Raw genomic sequence first — 15,305 nt, forward strand, 5'->3', positions numbered from 1 at the left:
CTTTTACCACCCTTTCCTCTTGATGACACTCTCTGGACTCACAGGGGGCTGTCTGACATGCAAGACAGAGTGTTTGCAATTTGTCATCTCTCTTGCTTGGGAGGTGGGAAGGAGCCAGAGCTGGATGAGTGATTATGTTGGATGCATGGGTACTGCCTGCCCCAGTGCTCTAGTATTCTGGTTGTTACCACATTGGAAACACCCTCTCTGGGGCTCAGAATGAGGAAGAGAAAAGGGCTACCAATGGAAGACATCTTCCAACTAAAAGAATACAACTGATACCCTCTTGCTTACACCACTAGCCCAGGTGATCACAGCCACTTTGTGTTTTTCCTTCTGCTTGGCAATGAAATCTGCACCTACATGGCTCAGTATCTGCTGTACCTTCCAACTTTCATACTATGCTTTAGAGAGGATGATTCGTGCTTAGGAGAGCTTGTGTGCATGTGCATGATAGTGCCTGTGTGTGTGTGTGTGTGTGTGTGTGTGTGTGTGTGTGTGTAGGAGTTCATTCCTTCCTGGATGCAGTTATTTGGTCAGTCAGCCAGTGAACAGTTCTTGAAAATTTATCATATACACAGTGAAAAAGGGTCACCATGAGTCAAAATTGAAGCATGTCAACTAACAATAGCAATAGAACAGACATATAGAGTGAGATAGGGTTATCCGCTGAAGAAACTCACGCCTTAGTAGACAGACAGGCTTGTAAACAAATAATCAAGTATAATTTAATAAGTACTTTTTAAAAGCATATTATTATATACAAATTCCAAAACTCATCATATTGTACACGTAAAATATGCACAGTTCACTGAATGAAAATTTACCATAATAAAGCAGTGAAAAAATGCACTTAATTACAGGAAAATAGAGTCAGTCGTGGATTATTTTATTGATGTCTTTGGGCATTAAGAACTTTTGATTTATGAAAGTATTCTTTTTCAAGTTTTTGACAGTGACACTTAATAAGCAACACAGTTTGCATTCTAACTCAGCACACACATACACTCCTACACACACATAAAATTGAAACAAATGTTTTCTTGTAAAATTATTCTTACCAGAGATTGTATTTTCTTTTCTATTTCATTTTTTAAAAATACTGGTTGCAACCTACTAAATCTACTTTATTACCTATTAATATGTTATAACTCAATTTTAAAAGCCGTGACTTATAGGAAGAGATCATTCTGGCTACTGAAGTCACAGACTTTTTCATTGATCCTCTTGTGTATTCTCTGCACACTGAAGCTAAAGGAGTGATCTTTCTCCTTTGAGTCTGCTGACCTATCAAAGGATTCTCTGACTCTGCCTTCCTGATCCCTCAAATACAATGGACATTGCTTTAGGTTCAGACTGGACCCAGTTCCAGATCCAATATGAGTGGAAGTATACGAATAGAACCTCACTCTCACACAGCAGTCTTGAAATCAAGTCATAGATGGTGGTTCATGAGCCTCTGGTCCAGACACAATTGCTCTGTTTACTTTTCTCCTATACTGTTGGCAAGACATAGGGTCTTATGTGAGAGAAGAAACCCTTACATGTTTGCAGTCTTTGACATCCCCTGTCCCAAGGTGGCCCTGCCAAGAGAGCTGAGTTTCTGCCCTAATTATCCTCATTTGTTCTAAATGGCAGTTCTGGGATTAGTGCTTCAATTCTTCCCAGGGTTATTAGAGTCTAGCCCTGATCCTCAACCATTTCCCTGTGGCCCTGCTACGTATGCTCCCTAACTCTTTCGAATCTACTTTCCCACTAGCTTTGATCCAGTGATCTTATTACTTGCATATTGCTGATGTACTGCAATGTGTATGCTTTGAATAACATTTCCTGCCTGACTTCAGAGAACTGGACCAGTGCCTGGATTTCCCACAGGTGTACCCATCCAATTGATTGCATATTGTGGTACAAACTGAAGCATAAACGAGGGCAAACGCTGTTATTCCAGATAAGACATTGAAACTATCCAGAGAGCTGTTATGACCACTTCAGGTCTCCACAAAGGGTGCCTCCAACCATAGTCTGCAGTGCTGCCTGAGTGTGAACTCATCCATACCCACTTGGCTCCATGATGATGAGGTCCTATTACACATTACTCTTGAACACTTCCAGGAAGCCTTGACTCTCGAATCCAGTGAAGACTTTGGGATAGGACCAGTACTGTGGATTATAACATGGTCTGAAATGTTCTCTTAAAATTCCCCTCCTTGCTTGGAAGGATGATAAAGAATCACTTTGAAACACAATGGAAAATCCTCTGCTTTTTAATGATATGAGAGCTAAAGTCTGCTGTCTGAAAATAAACTAGTGAAAAGAAAACAAAACAAAAAATTTGGGCTTTTTCGTAAAAGGAGAACTGCTTATATTTTTCTAGGCCATACAATACTTTAGCATCCTGTTTCAGTTCAGATAGACAATGTGCAATTTTCTATGAAGATATTTCTCAACCTTATCTGCAACATTGCTGAATGATAGACCTGTGGTTGATAGCACCCTGTTGTTGCTGTGCCTACCAATCAGATGACTTCAATAGGAATATAATGAAATTTTAGAAAATCAAATGTCTTAAGTGTTTGCAAGATTTTTTTTTTTAAATCAAAAAAATCTTCCCTTGAAACCTACACTTTCAGGATTTGATGTTGAATCATAATCAATACTTCCTTACTCTGTTAATGCTGTTGTGTAGGCAGGAATAAGCACTAATGGGCAAAGAAAACCAAACCTATTTGACTGAATTCATCTTGCTGGGGCTTTCTTCAGATCAGCATACTCAGGTCCTGCTGTTTGTGGTATTTCTCATCATCTACCTACTGACTGTATCTGGGAATCTGCTCATCATAGTCTTAGTTAATGCTGACTCCCGACTTCACACTCCCATGTACTTTTTCCTTAAAAACCTGTCTTTTGCTGACCTCTGTTTCTCTACAAGCATTGTTCCTCAGATGCTACTCCACTTCCTGGTAATGAGAAAGACCATTTCCTTTGCTAGATGCTCAATTCAGATGGTGTTTTTCTTAGTAGCCGCGGCTACAGAGAGTTCACTTTTAGCAGTGATGTCCTATGACCGCTATGTGGCTGTCTGCAAGCCCCTGCACTACTCCACCATCATGACCCAGAGGTCTTGTGTCCAGCTGGCCATAGTGTCCTGGGTCAGTGGGGCATTTGTGTGTCTGGTAGATGCCACATTTACTTTGTGTCTCCCATACCAGGGACGAAATGTAATTAATCATTACTTTTGTGAACCTCCTGCACTCCTGAAGCTGGCTTCCACAGACACCTACAAAGCTGAGATGGCCCTCTTTTCAATGGGTGTGGTTATCCTCCTAGCTCATGTCTCCCTTATTCTGGTCTCCTACTACAATATCCTCTCCACTGTGTTGAGAATGCAGTCGGGGAAGGGGAGACTTAAGGTCTTCTTTACCTGTGGTTCCCATCTCACTGTCGTTATCTTCTACTATGGATCAATAATATTCACCTACATGAGGCCAAACTCCAAAAAAATGAATGAAGGTGATAAAGTGATCTCTGTATTCTACTCAGTCATTACATCCATGATGAACCCATTCATTTACAGCCTGAGGAACAAGGATGTAAAGGCGGCATTTAGGAAAGCATTTGGAAGACAGAGCCTCTCAGATGCAGTGATCTTTACATGTATATAAAGATCAATTCAACCACAGGTTGCGGAGATATTTGCCCAACCAAGGCATGTAACCTCACATTCCAGCAAATGTCTTGATATATGACACACTGCCTCCCTCCCAGAAAACTACCAGCTTGAAAAAACTAATATTTAGATACAACCTTCCTACATTAGAACTCTCAGACCAGACACCCCTACACCACCAATATACCATACCTGTTCCATCGTCAGACATGTTCTCCTTTCTTCTGCAGGATTGCTGTTGCCAGTATCTATTGAGTTCTCCCCTTTGAAAAGTGCATAACCCACTGTTAGTGCAAGAACACCCCTAGAGGAATACCTGTAGATTCTTACTGATGTTCACACTGCACACTACCCCTCTCTCAGGGAAAAAAGTGAATCCACTGCTGGCCCGCCCTCAACTCAAGGACTAACTCTAGGTATTAAGTGGGATCAACCCAACACCTTATTGGTCTCTAGGAACACTACCAATTCCCATACCTGGCTTCGGGGACCTGTGAGTCACTGAAACAGCAGTATAGCATCATAGTCCTACATGTATCCCTCCATGGTTTTCATGCTCGTGGCAGAAGTACCAAGACACAAACATATCTCATATTGTTTTGTACTTACTTTGCCAGGTGTATATATAACCACTTACTTGACCCATCGTATACGACATCAAGCCATTTGTAGGGATTCTTGTCATACAAACAATAGTACTCCTAACCATAGAAAAATGTTTCTCTAATGAGATGGGAAAAGTATAGAAGCATTTAATCTGTTTGTGGAAGTACCTTAAACCTGAAGTTCTGCTCTAACTTCATTACCATCTCAATGTATCCAGAAGAAAAGTGATTGTAAGTGAGGGATGGCATGAGCCAGAGAAGAAGAGAGGGCCCTGATGAAAGTAAAACTGGCCACACTGACCTCTGGCTGCTTCAAACTCAATACTACACATTCTAGAAACTAACATTTGTTTTCTAAAGCACATAGTTTTACACATTTTAAAGGAAACACATTTTCGTTCTTTTTTTTTTTTTTGCCATAGCTTGTGTGACTGTCACTTTGCATTAAATCAACACTTATGATATTAATTTCAATAGCACAACTTATTTGAGTCCATTTATTCAATGACTATTTAGCTTAGTGGGGAAATCAAGAATTTTCTTTTGGACTTATATGACTCTGTGTTATGTGCTGACATAGTTCTTGTGCCACTCTTCAGCATCTGAAAAAGGTACAATAAAGCATTCATTTAAACAGCCGTGACATCTTGGACTTCATCATGCACCTTCAGTTTTTTTTTGTTTTTATTTTTTCCCACTAGCAGAGATAATTACAGTGTTCTGAATACAAATTCAGACAAGAATCTGAAATCCTCTGGCATTTCTTAGTTGCGGGGTATATTTTCCAGGTGAAATAAAGTATACTTATGTCAACTCCCTGTTACATTATCATCATTATTAAAACTATCCCTTTTAAAAACCTGAAAAGGATTTAGGAAACCCCAGAGATCCATAGACCTTGATGTGAGAAACATTAGTGTAGTACCTGACTTTGCATGAGATTCAGGCATTGAGACTTTGATCACAATAAAATATGCCCCAGGGTACCTATGGGTGCAGAAAGGTTAAAAAAATTAAGGGCACCGATTGCTCCAGGGAATTTCCTGTTTACAACAGCTATTAGGACCTCAGGCTTAAAGACTTCCTTCCAGGAAAATCCTCAAGGCTGGTTTCTTGGTGAATTTGGGATCCTGTACCATAATGAAATGGCACTCAAGGCGTTAAGATAGAGCAAGACTATAGCCTAGATGATGTCCCAACCTTCAGAAGTATTTTCTGAACTGCAGTGGAGGTTGCTTATCAGGATACAGATTAACAGACTACAGAAACCACACCTTCTTTCACATATTTCTTCATCGCTGCCCTCACTGCCAGTGCCTGTCTCATGCCAGTCCACCCGGTAAGTGGGTAAGGTGCTGAGGAGGAATTAATCACTTTAAGGAGTCTGAAATCTTGATTCTGCTCCTTGGGGTAGATTTCGTCTTTCACTCTCCTGCCCCATCTCCTTTCCATCTGACTTCTAGACAGAATACATTCTCTTCCTTTTGAACTGCTTCTCCTGACTCATAGCCTTACAAATCTCTGGGGAAGATTGCATCATCATTGGAGGATTGCAGAGTGACCACAAAGGCTGTGGAAACCCACTGCCTCTCCTATTGCACCAAAATCTAAGCTGCCAGATTCTCTTCTGTCCCCAGATGTCTCAGTGGTTCCCTTTCAGGGCTTCCCTCCTTATTCCTCTCAGCCACTTGGTTTTGGGCACTGTGAGCATCAAACCCAGGATGGAAGGATCTTCTTGTGGTTGAACTGCTTCCCAAGGCTGTGTGAGGATGCTTATCTTCCTCTTGTGTCTTTGGTTTTCTTCATACTCTTTTGCTCCAGACAGGGTGGGACAGGCTCAAAAGCTTCTAAGACTCCAGCCACTACCCACCAATGTAGGATGCAGAACATTTTCTTTGAAAATGGTTTTCTTTTTCACAAGGAAATGGACTAGAATCTGGGGACCCATGCTTGTTAAGAAACAGAGGTCAGCAAAGGACAAGTTTTTGAGGAAAAAGTACATGAGAGTGTGAAGTCAAGAGTCAGTTTGGATAAGGATTATTATGATCAGGTTCTCAAATACTCAGAGAAGGTAAAAGATCAGGAAAACACAGAACAACAAGATCTGGACCTTTGTATCCTGTGAAAGTCCTAGCAAGACAAATTCAGCTACGGAAGTTCGATTTTCTTTTTGCATTGATGTTTACTCCTGTTTACCTGTCAGTTGAGAGAGAACAGATGGATTCTGAATGTTTGACTTCACAAAATCTGTAAATAAATGTAATGTTAACAAGCTTACCTTATTGGACTATTGCATTTCAGTTGCTCCTGACCAGGTGCCAGTTACCTTTAGGATACGTGCTTTTGTTTCCTGCAATTTACAGGCTTTTTGTTTTCTCCTTTTCTGATCCAATTGGCAAGCTGGGTATCACACCCTACATGGTTTCTTGACTAATCTTGATGTTAAGATACATATGTATTCTTAACTATGTAGATATATTAGGAAAGTTATCTTTGATATAAATTTTTTGTTTTTTCTCAAGAAATACTTTGTATTTACCACAATTTGGGATCTGAAAATGAAGTGAACTGCTTTAGTGAATAAAAACGGCCATCATTTTGTTTCTAGATTTCAAAATACCTGCAATTCTAGTAGAGCCACACCTATCCTGAGGAGGAGAAAAGAATCCAGTCTCTAGCTAGAGATGGTTGAGACCACACAGAATGGTGAAAGAGGTTTTAGACATGCTTGTCAGAACTTCATTGAGACCCTCAGTGAAAATCTAATTGGTCTTGGCTTCTGTTTACTTGCAGGTGTGTCACAAAGGTCATTGGGGCTATATCCGTCCAATCTGTAAATACTAGTTTCTTCAACAAATAATTCTGAGACCACTGAATTTCCTTATGCAAAAGAGTGAAGTTGGACCCATACTTCATACCGTATAAAAAAAAACAACTAAAAATGTATCGAAGACCTAAGTATAAGACCTAAAACCATAAAAATTTGTGCAAGAAAACATACAGGTAATGCTTTGGAACCTAGCTGTCAACAATGAATTCTTAGATATGACACAGAAAGCACAAGCAACAAATGACAAAATAGATAAATGGGACTTCATCAAAATTTAAAACTGTTGAGGGTAGGGCCAAGATCGCTGACTAGACAGAAGCTTCCGCTGAACCCTCTTGCAACAAAGATCCGAAAAAACAAGTGAATCGATTACATACATGACAATCTACGAACCCTGACCATCAAAAACAGAACTAAGGAATTGAAGAGTGACAGGGGAGCGAGAGACCATGAGGAAACAGAGACTAGTTGCAGAGCCCGGTGCACAGTGCCCCAGCCCCGATCCCTTGGTGCTGTGCTTTGGCACGAGTACAGTGGGGCTGATGGTGGCTTCCTGAGACAAGACAAACACAGGATGCAGCCCTAGCCCCCTGGGGCAATCTCGGCAGGGACACAGCCAGGGCACACAGGCTACACACCCCTCCGGAATCTCAGATAAAACAGCTCTCTGCTGATGGGTGATTTTCTCTCTTTTACCGTGCTACTCCCTGCTGTCTATCTCTCATCCTCCCACCCCAGCTGGCTTCATTAACATTTGAATTCCCTGGGCCAGAGATAGAAGTGCCCTGCTTTTTTCTAACCCATTCTCCTGGCCTGGGAAAAGCAGCAATTAACAATCAGGGGAAAAATCCTTTCCTGACTCCTCTAAACTGGAAGATCAGAACAGAAGCAGCTCCAGTCCAGGCATAAGAGATCCACAGACTTTGGTTTTCACCCTAAATGGAACCAGGTGGCTATTATAATGCAAAGGCAATTCTGTTAGAGGTCTGACTGTTATTGTTCCAGCTGAGTGGTGGAGAGGCAGGTTTTGGCAGTCTGATACCACACTACCTATTAAACAGAGCCCTCACCTATCCACAGTGGGGAACTGAGGGCTAAGGCTACATCCACACCACCTAGCCATCCATGAAAGGGGTCTGAGGATAGTGAAGCCTACCAGTCTTTACAGGTGCCTAAGGCACAGCTGCAGAGCCCACGCACCAGAGCGCTCTAGAGAACAGAAGCACTCCCTCCTCACTGGCACTTGGGGGAAGGCTGTCAGCACACTGCCCTCCTCAGAGTGTGACCCCCTTCTGCTACCAGAAATTAGTGCATACAACCATCACCACTACCCCTCTAAGATAGTAGGTGAGAGCCTACACCACACACTAGGTGAACCACTATCAGGATACCTGAGCTGATTCTATTCAAGAATACTGAATGGACTGATAGGCTCATATACCTGGTAACAGCTCTAACCCTCTGGTAACAGGACATAAACACTTCAATGTCTCCAACAATCAAGTTAGCACACTCTAGTAGCCCTTCTGGGTATATTGAAACAAAACAAAAAAGAAGATAAGACTCAGTGAGCAAATATAAATTAAATTATTACAATAACTGGTAGATGGCTTAGAGACAGCAGTCGATATCAAATCACATAAAGAAGCAGACCATGATTGCTTCTACAAACCCCGAAAACAGAGAATCAAGATTACTCCTGGATGAGGATATATTCCTGGATGTGCAAGGTGTAGAATACAAAAGATAAATATACAGAACATTTCGAGACATCAGTGATGACATCAGAAATGAAATAAGACAATGTACAGAAAAAGCCATGTAGTAAACAGATAAAGCAGTTGAAGAAATTAAAGATATTATTCAAGAACATAGTGACAAATTTAAATAAACTTCTAGAATCCATAGAGGTACAGCATTCACAAATTCAAAAGATTAACAATAAAATTACAGAAATAGACAACTCAATAGGAAATCAGAGGAGCAGAAATGAGAAATTAGAATGCAGAATTGGGGAGATGGAGGGTAAGGCAAATGGCACCAATATATCTGAAGAAAAATCAGATAAAAGAATTAAAAAAAAAATGAAGAAACCCTAAGAATCATGTGGTACTCTATCAAGAAGAATAACTTGCTTCTGAGTGGAATTCCAGAACAGATAGGGATAACAGGAAATAGAGATAGAATTGTTGAAGTTCTGTTGGCAGAAAACTTCCCTGGCATCGTCAAAGATGAAGGGATATCTATCCAAGGTGCTCATCAAACCCCATTCTTAGTAGATCTGAAAAGAAAATCACCAGGACATATTATCACCAAACTTACCAAAACCAAAGATAAAGAGAAAATTTTAAAAACAGCCAGGGATAAACGAAAAGTCACCTACAAAGGAGAACCAATAAGAATAAGTTCGGACTAGACGGCAGAAACCATGCAAGCAAGAAGGCAATGGGATGATATAGAGAGAGCATTGAAGGAGAAAAATTGCCAGCCAAGAATCATATAACCAGCAAAACTCTCTCTCAAATATGAACGTGAAATTAAATCATTTACAGATAAACAGAAGTTTAGAGAATTTGCAAAAACCAAACCAAAGCTACAAGAATTACTAAAGAAAATCCTTTGCTCAGTAAATCAATAATATCAGATATCAACACAATACAAGGACACAGAACAGAACATCCTGATATCAACTCAGATAGGGAAATCACAAGAATAAAATAAGATTAATTAAAAAAACACTCAAGGAAGGCGGGGCCAAGATGGCGGACTAGGCAGAAGCTACCTTGGATCCCTCTTGCAACAAAGACACGGAAAAACAAGTGAATCGATCACATACATAACAATCTACGAACCCTGAACAACAAACACAGATTTAGAGACGGAGAACAAACTAATACGGGGAAGCAGTGATTGTTTTCAGAGCCTGGAGCCAGCGTACCAGTCAGGTACGGCACAAGCACAGAGAGCTGCTCCACCTCCCTGGACTAACCCTGGGAGGGGGCCCAGCCAGTTCGCTCGGGCGGCGTGGGACGCAGCCGGTAGGAGAAGTCCCCGGGAGGCAGCGACTGGTATTGGTGCGGGGAGAACAGCGTCAGAGCCGGGACGCTCGGTCATGGCACAAGCACAGGGAGCTGCTCCACTTACCTGAACTAACCCCAGGAGGGGGCCCATTCGGTTGTCGTGCTGCCTCCGTGGCTGGCGGGAGGAGAAGTCCCCGGGAGGCAGCAACTGATTTTGGAGTCGAGAGTGCACCGTCCCAGCAGGGGAGCCTTGACCCTGGGCGTGGGGCTGGAAGCGGAGGATCTGACCGTGACTCCAGCAGGCCAGACCCCCAGGGGGCAATCTCCACACAGCCAGCATACATAGGCGACGCACCCTGCGGGAATCTCAGATATAATAGTCATTCCAAGCAAGACAAGCAACTCTGGCTATATTCTGAGGTGCTACTCTCCTATCTCTCTGTTCCCTCCCCCACCCTCCCCAGGTGGCTTCATTAACATCCAAATAGCCTGAGCCAGAGGGAGAACTCTGATAGGGATCTGACTGCATTTTTTTTTTTTTAAGCGGATTTTCTGGAAAAACTAGTTTCCCAGTGATGGCTCCGAGACAACAATCCATATCAAACCACTTAAAGAAGCAGACCATGACAGCTTCTCCAACCCCCCAAACAAAAGAATCAAAATCTTTCCCAAATGAAGATACAATCCTGGAATTATCAGATACCGAATATAAAAAACTAATTTACAGAATGCTTCAAGACATCACAAATGAAATAAGGCAAACTGCAGAAAAAGCAAAGGAACACACTGATAAAACTGTTGAAGAACTCAAAAAGATTATTCAAGAACATAGTGGAAAAATTAATAAGTTGCAAGAATCCATAGAGAGACAACATGTAGAAATCCAAAAGATTAACAATAAAATTACATAATTAGACAACGCAATAGGAAGTCAGAGGAGCAGACTCGAGCAATTAGAATGCAGACTGGGACATCTGGAGGACCAGGGAATCAACACCAACATAGCTGAAAAAAAATCAGATAAAAGAATTAAAAAAAATGAAGAAACCCTAAGAATCATGTGGGACTCTATCAAGAAGGATAACCTGCGGGTGATTGGAGTCCCAGAACAGGGAGGGGGGACAGAAAACACAGAGAAAATAGTTGAAGAACTCCTGACAGAAAACTTCCCTGACATCATGAAAGACGAAAGGATATCTATCCAAGATGCTCATCGAACCCCATTTAAGATTGATCCAAAAAGAAAAACACCAAGACATATTATCATCAAACTTGCCAAAACCAAAGATAAACAGAAAATTTTAAAAGCAGCCAGGGAGAAAAGAAAGGTTTCCTTCAAGGGAGAATCAATACGAATAAGTTCAGACTACCCAGCAGAAACCATGCAGGCAAGAAGGGAATGGGACGACATATACAGAACACTGAAGGAGAAAAACTGCCAACCAAGGATCATATATCCAGCAAAACTCTCTCTGAAATATGAAGGCGAAATTAAGATATTTACAGACAAACACAAGTTTAGAGAATTTGCAAAAACCAAACCAAAGCTACAAGAAATACTAAAGGATATTGTTTGGTCAGAAAACCAATAATATCAGATATCAGCACAACACAAGGACACAAAACAGAACGTCCTGATATCAACTCAAATAGGGAAATCACAAAAACAAACAAATTAAGATTAATTAAAAAAAAAATACACGTAACAGGGAATCATGGAAGTCGATAGGTAAAAGATCACAATAATCAAAAAGAGGGACTAAATACAGGAGGCATTGAACTGCCAGATGGAGAATGATACAAGGCGATAGAGGAACAATACAAGTTAGGTATTTACTTAGAAAAATAGGGGTAAATAATAAGGTAACCACAAAAAGGTATAACAACTCTATAACTCAAGATAAAAGCCAAGAAAAACGTAACGACTGAACTAACATAAAGTCAAACACTATGAAAATGAGGATCTCACAATTTACTAAGATAAGAAAAACGTCTCAGCACAAAGAAGTATGTGGAAAAATGAAATTGTCAACAACACACATAAAAAGGCATCAAAATGACAGCACTAAAAACTTATTTATCTATAATTACGCTGAATGTAAAAGGACTAAACGCACCAATAAAGAGACAGAGAGTCACAGACTGGATAAAGAAACACGATCCATCTATATGCTGCCTACAAGAGACACACCTTAGACTTAGAGACACAAACAAACTAAAACTTAAAAACTTAAAGGATGGAAAAAAATATATCAAGCAAACAATAAGCAAAAAAGAAGAGGAGTAGCAATATTAATTTCTGACAAAATAGACTTTAGACTTAAATCCACCACAAAGGATAAAGAAGGACACTATATAATGATAAAAGGGACAATTGATCAGGAAGACATAACCATATTAAATATTTATGCACCCAATGACAGAGCTGCAAGATACATAAATCAAATTTTAACAGAGTTGAAAAGTGAGATAGATACCTCCACAATTATAGTAGGAGATTTCAACACACCACTTTCGGAGAAGGACAGGACATCCAGTAAGAAGCTCAACAGAGACACAGAAGACCTAATTACAACAATCAACCAACTTGACCTCATTGACTTATACAGAACTCTCCACCCAACTGCTGCAAAATATACTTTTTTTTCTAGCACACATGGAACATTCTCTAGAATAGACCACATATTAGGTCATAAGACAAACCTTTGCAGAGTCCAAAACATCGAAATATTACAAAGCATCTTCTCAGACCACAAGGCAATAAAACTAGAAATCAATAACAGAAAAACGAGGGAAAAGAAATCAAATACTTGGAAAATGAACAATACCCTCCCGAAAAAAGACTGGGTTAGAGAAGACATCAAGGAGGGAATAAGGAAATTCATAGAAAGCAACGAAAATGAAAATACTTCCTATCAAAACCTATGGGACACAGCAAAAGCAGTGCTCAGAGGCCAATTTATATCGATAAATGCACACATACAAAAAGAAGAAAGAGCCAAAATCAGAGAACTGTCCCGACAACTTGAACAAATAGAAAGTGAGCAACAAAAGAATCCATCAGGCACCAGAAGAAAACAAATAATAAAAATTAGAGCTGAACTAAATGAATTAGAGAACAGAAAAACAATTGAAAGAATTAACAAAGCCAAAAGCTGGTTCTTTGAAAAAATTAACAAAATTGATAAACCATTGGCTAGACTGACTAAAGAAATACAGGAAAGGAAACAAATAACCTGAATAAGAAACGAGAAGGACCACATCACAACAGAACCAAATGAAATTAAAAGAATCATTTCAGATTATTATGAAAAATTGTACTCTAACAAATTTGAAAACCTAGAAGAAATGGATGAATTCCTGGAAAAACACTACCGACCTAAACTAACACATTCAGAAGTAGAACAACTAAATGATCCATAACAAAAAAAGAGATTGAAACGGTAATCAAAAAACTTCCAACAAAAAAAAGCCCTGGCCCGGACGGCTTCACTGCAGAGTTCTACCAAACTTTCAGAGAAGAGTTAACACCACTACTTCTGAAGGTATTCCAAAGCATAGAAAATGACGGAATACTACCCAACTCATTCTATGAAGCCACCATCTCCCTGATACCAAAACCAGGTAAAGACATTACAAAAAAAGAAAATTACACACCTATATCCCTCATGAACATAGATGCAAAAATCCTCAACAAAATTCTAGCCAATAGAATCCAACAACACATCAAAAAAATAATTCACCCTGATCAAGTGGGATTTATACCAGGTATGCAAGGCTGGTTTAATATCAGAAAAACCATTAATGTAATCCATCACATAAATAAAACAAAAGACAAAAACCACATGATCTTATCAATTGATGCAGAAAAGGCATTTGACAAAGTCCAACACCCTTTTATGATAAAAACTCTTACCAAAATAGGAATTGAAGGAAAATTCCTCAAAATAATAAAGGGCATCTATACAAAGCCAACAGCCAATATCACTCTAAATGGAGAGAACCTGAAAGCATTTCCCTTGAGAACGGGAACCAGACAAGGATGCCCTTTATCACCGCTCTTATTCAACATCGTACTTGAAGTCCTAGCCAGGGCAATTAGGCAAGACAAAGAAATAAAAGGTATCCGGATTGGCAAGGAGGAAGTAAAGTTATCACTATTTGCAGATGACATGATTATATACACAGAAAACCCGAAGGAATCCTCCAGAAAACTACTGAAACTAATAGAAGAGTTTAGCAGAGTCTCAGGTTATAAAATAAACATACAAAAATCACTTGGATTCCTCTACATCAACAAAAAGAACACCGAAGAGGAAATAACCAAATCAATACCATTCACAGTAGTCCCCAAGAAGATAAGATACTTAGGAATAAATCTTACCAAGGATGTAAAAGACCTATACAAAGAAAACTACAAAGCTCTACTACAAGAAATTCTAAAGGATACACTTAAGTGGAAAAACATACCTTGCTCATGGATAGGAAGACTTAACATAGTAAAAATGTCTATTCTACCAAAAGCCGTCTATACATACAATGCACTTCCGATCCAAATTCCAATGTCATTTTTCAATGTGTTGGAGAAACAAATCACCAACTTCATATGGAAGGGAAAGAAGCCTCGGATAAGTAAAGCATTACTGAAAAAGAAGAAGAAAGTGGGAGGTCTCACTCTACCTGATTTCAGAAGCTATTATACAGCCACAGTAGTCAAAACAGCCTGGTACTGGTACAACAACAGGCACATAGACCAATGGAACAGAATTGAGAACCCAGATATAGATCCATCCACGTATGAGCAGCTGATATTTGACAAAGGACCAGTGTCAATTAATTGGGGAAAAGATAGCCTTTTTAACAAATGGTGCTGGCATAACTGGATATCCATTTGCAAAAAAACGAAATAGGACCCATACCTTACACCATGCACAAAAACTAACTCCAAGTGGATCAAAGACCTAAACATAAAGACTAAAACGATAAAGATCATGGAAGAAAAAAATAGGGACAACCCTAGGAGCCCTAATACAAGGCATAAACAGAATACAAAACATTACCAAAAATGATGAAGAGAAACCAGATAACTGGGAGCTCCTAAAAATCAAACACCTACGCTCATCTAAAGACTTCACCAAAAGAGTAAAAAGACCACCTACAGACTGGGAAAGAATTTTCAGCTA

The 15,305-nt window shown here is 39.8% G+C and overlaps 1 protein-coding gene across 1 annotated transcript; it reads left to right on the top strand.

The window, feature by feature from the left end:
- Positions 1–2,604: 2,604 nt before the first annotated feature.
- LOC100660778 (olfactory receptor 2D3-like) lies at positions 2,605–3,662 on the top strand. Its single transcript, XM_064289479.1, has one exon. The coding sequence runs from the start codon at positions 2,703–2,705 to the stop codon at positions 3,660–3,662; it is 960 nt and encodes a 319-aa protein (XP_064145549.1). The 5' UTR covers positions 2,605–2,702.
- Positions 3,663–15,305: the final 11,643 nt, after the last annotated feature.

This window comes from Loxodonta africana, chromosome 7, assembly GCF_030014295.1.
Source record: "Loxodonta africana isolate mLoxAfr1 chromosome 7, mLoxAfr1.hap2, whole genome shotgun sequence".
Lineage (NCBI taxonomy): Eukaryota > Metazoa > Chordata > Mammalia > Proboscidea > Elephantidae > Loxodonta > Loxodonta africana.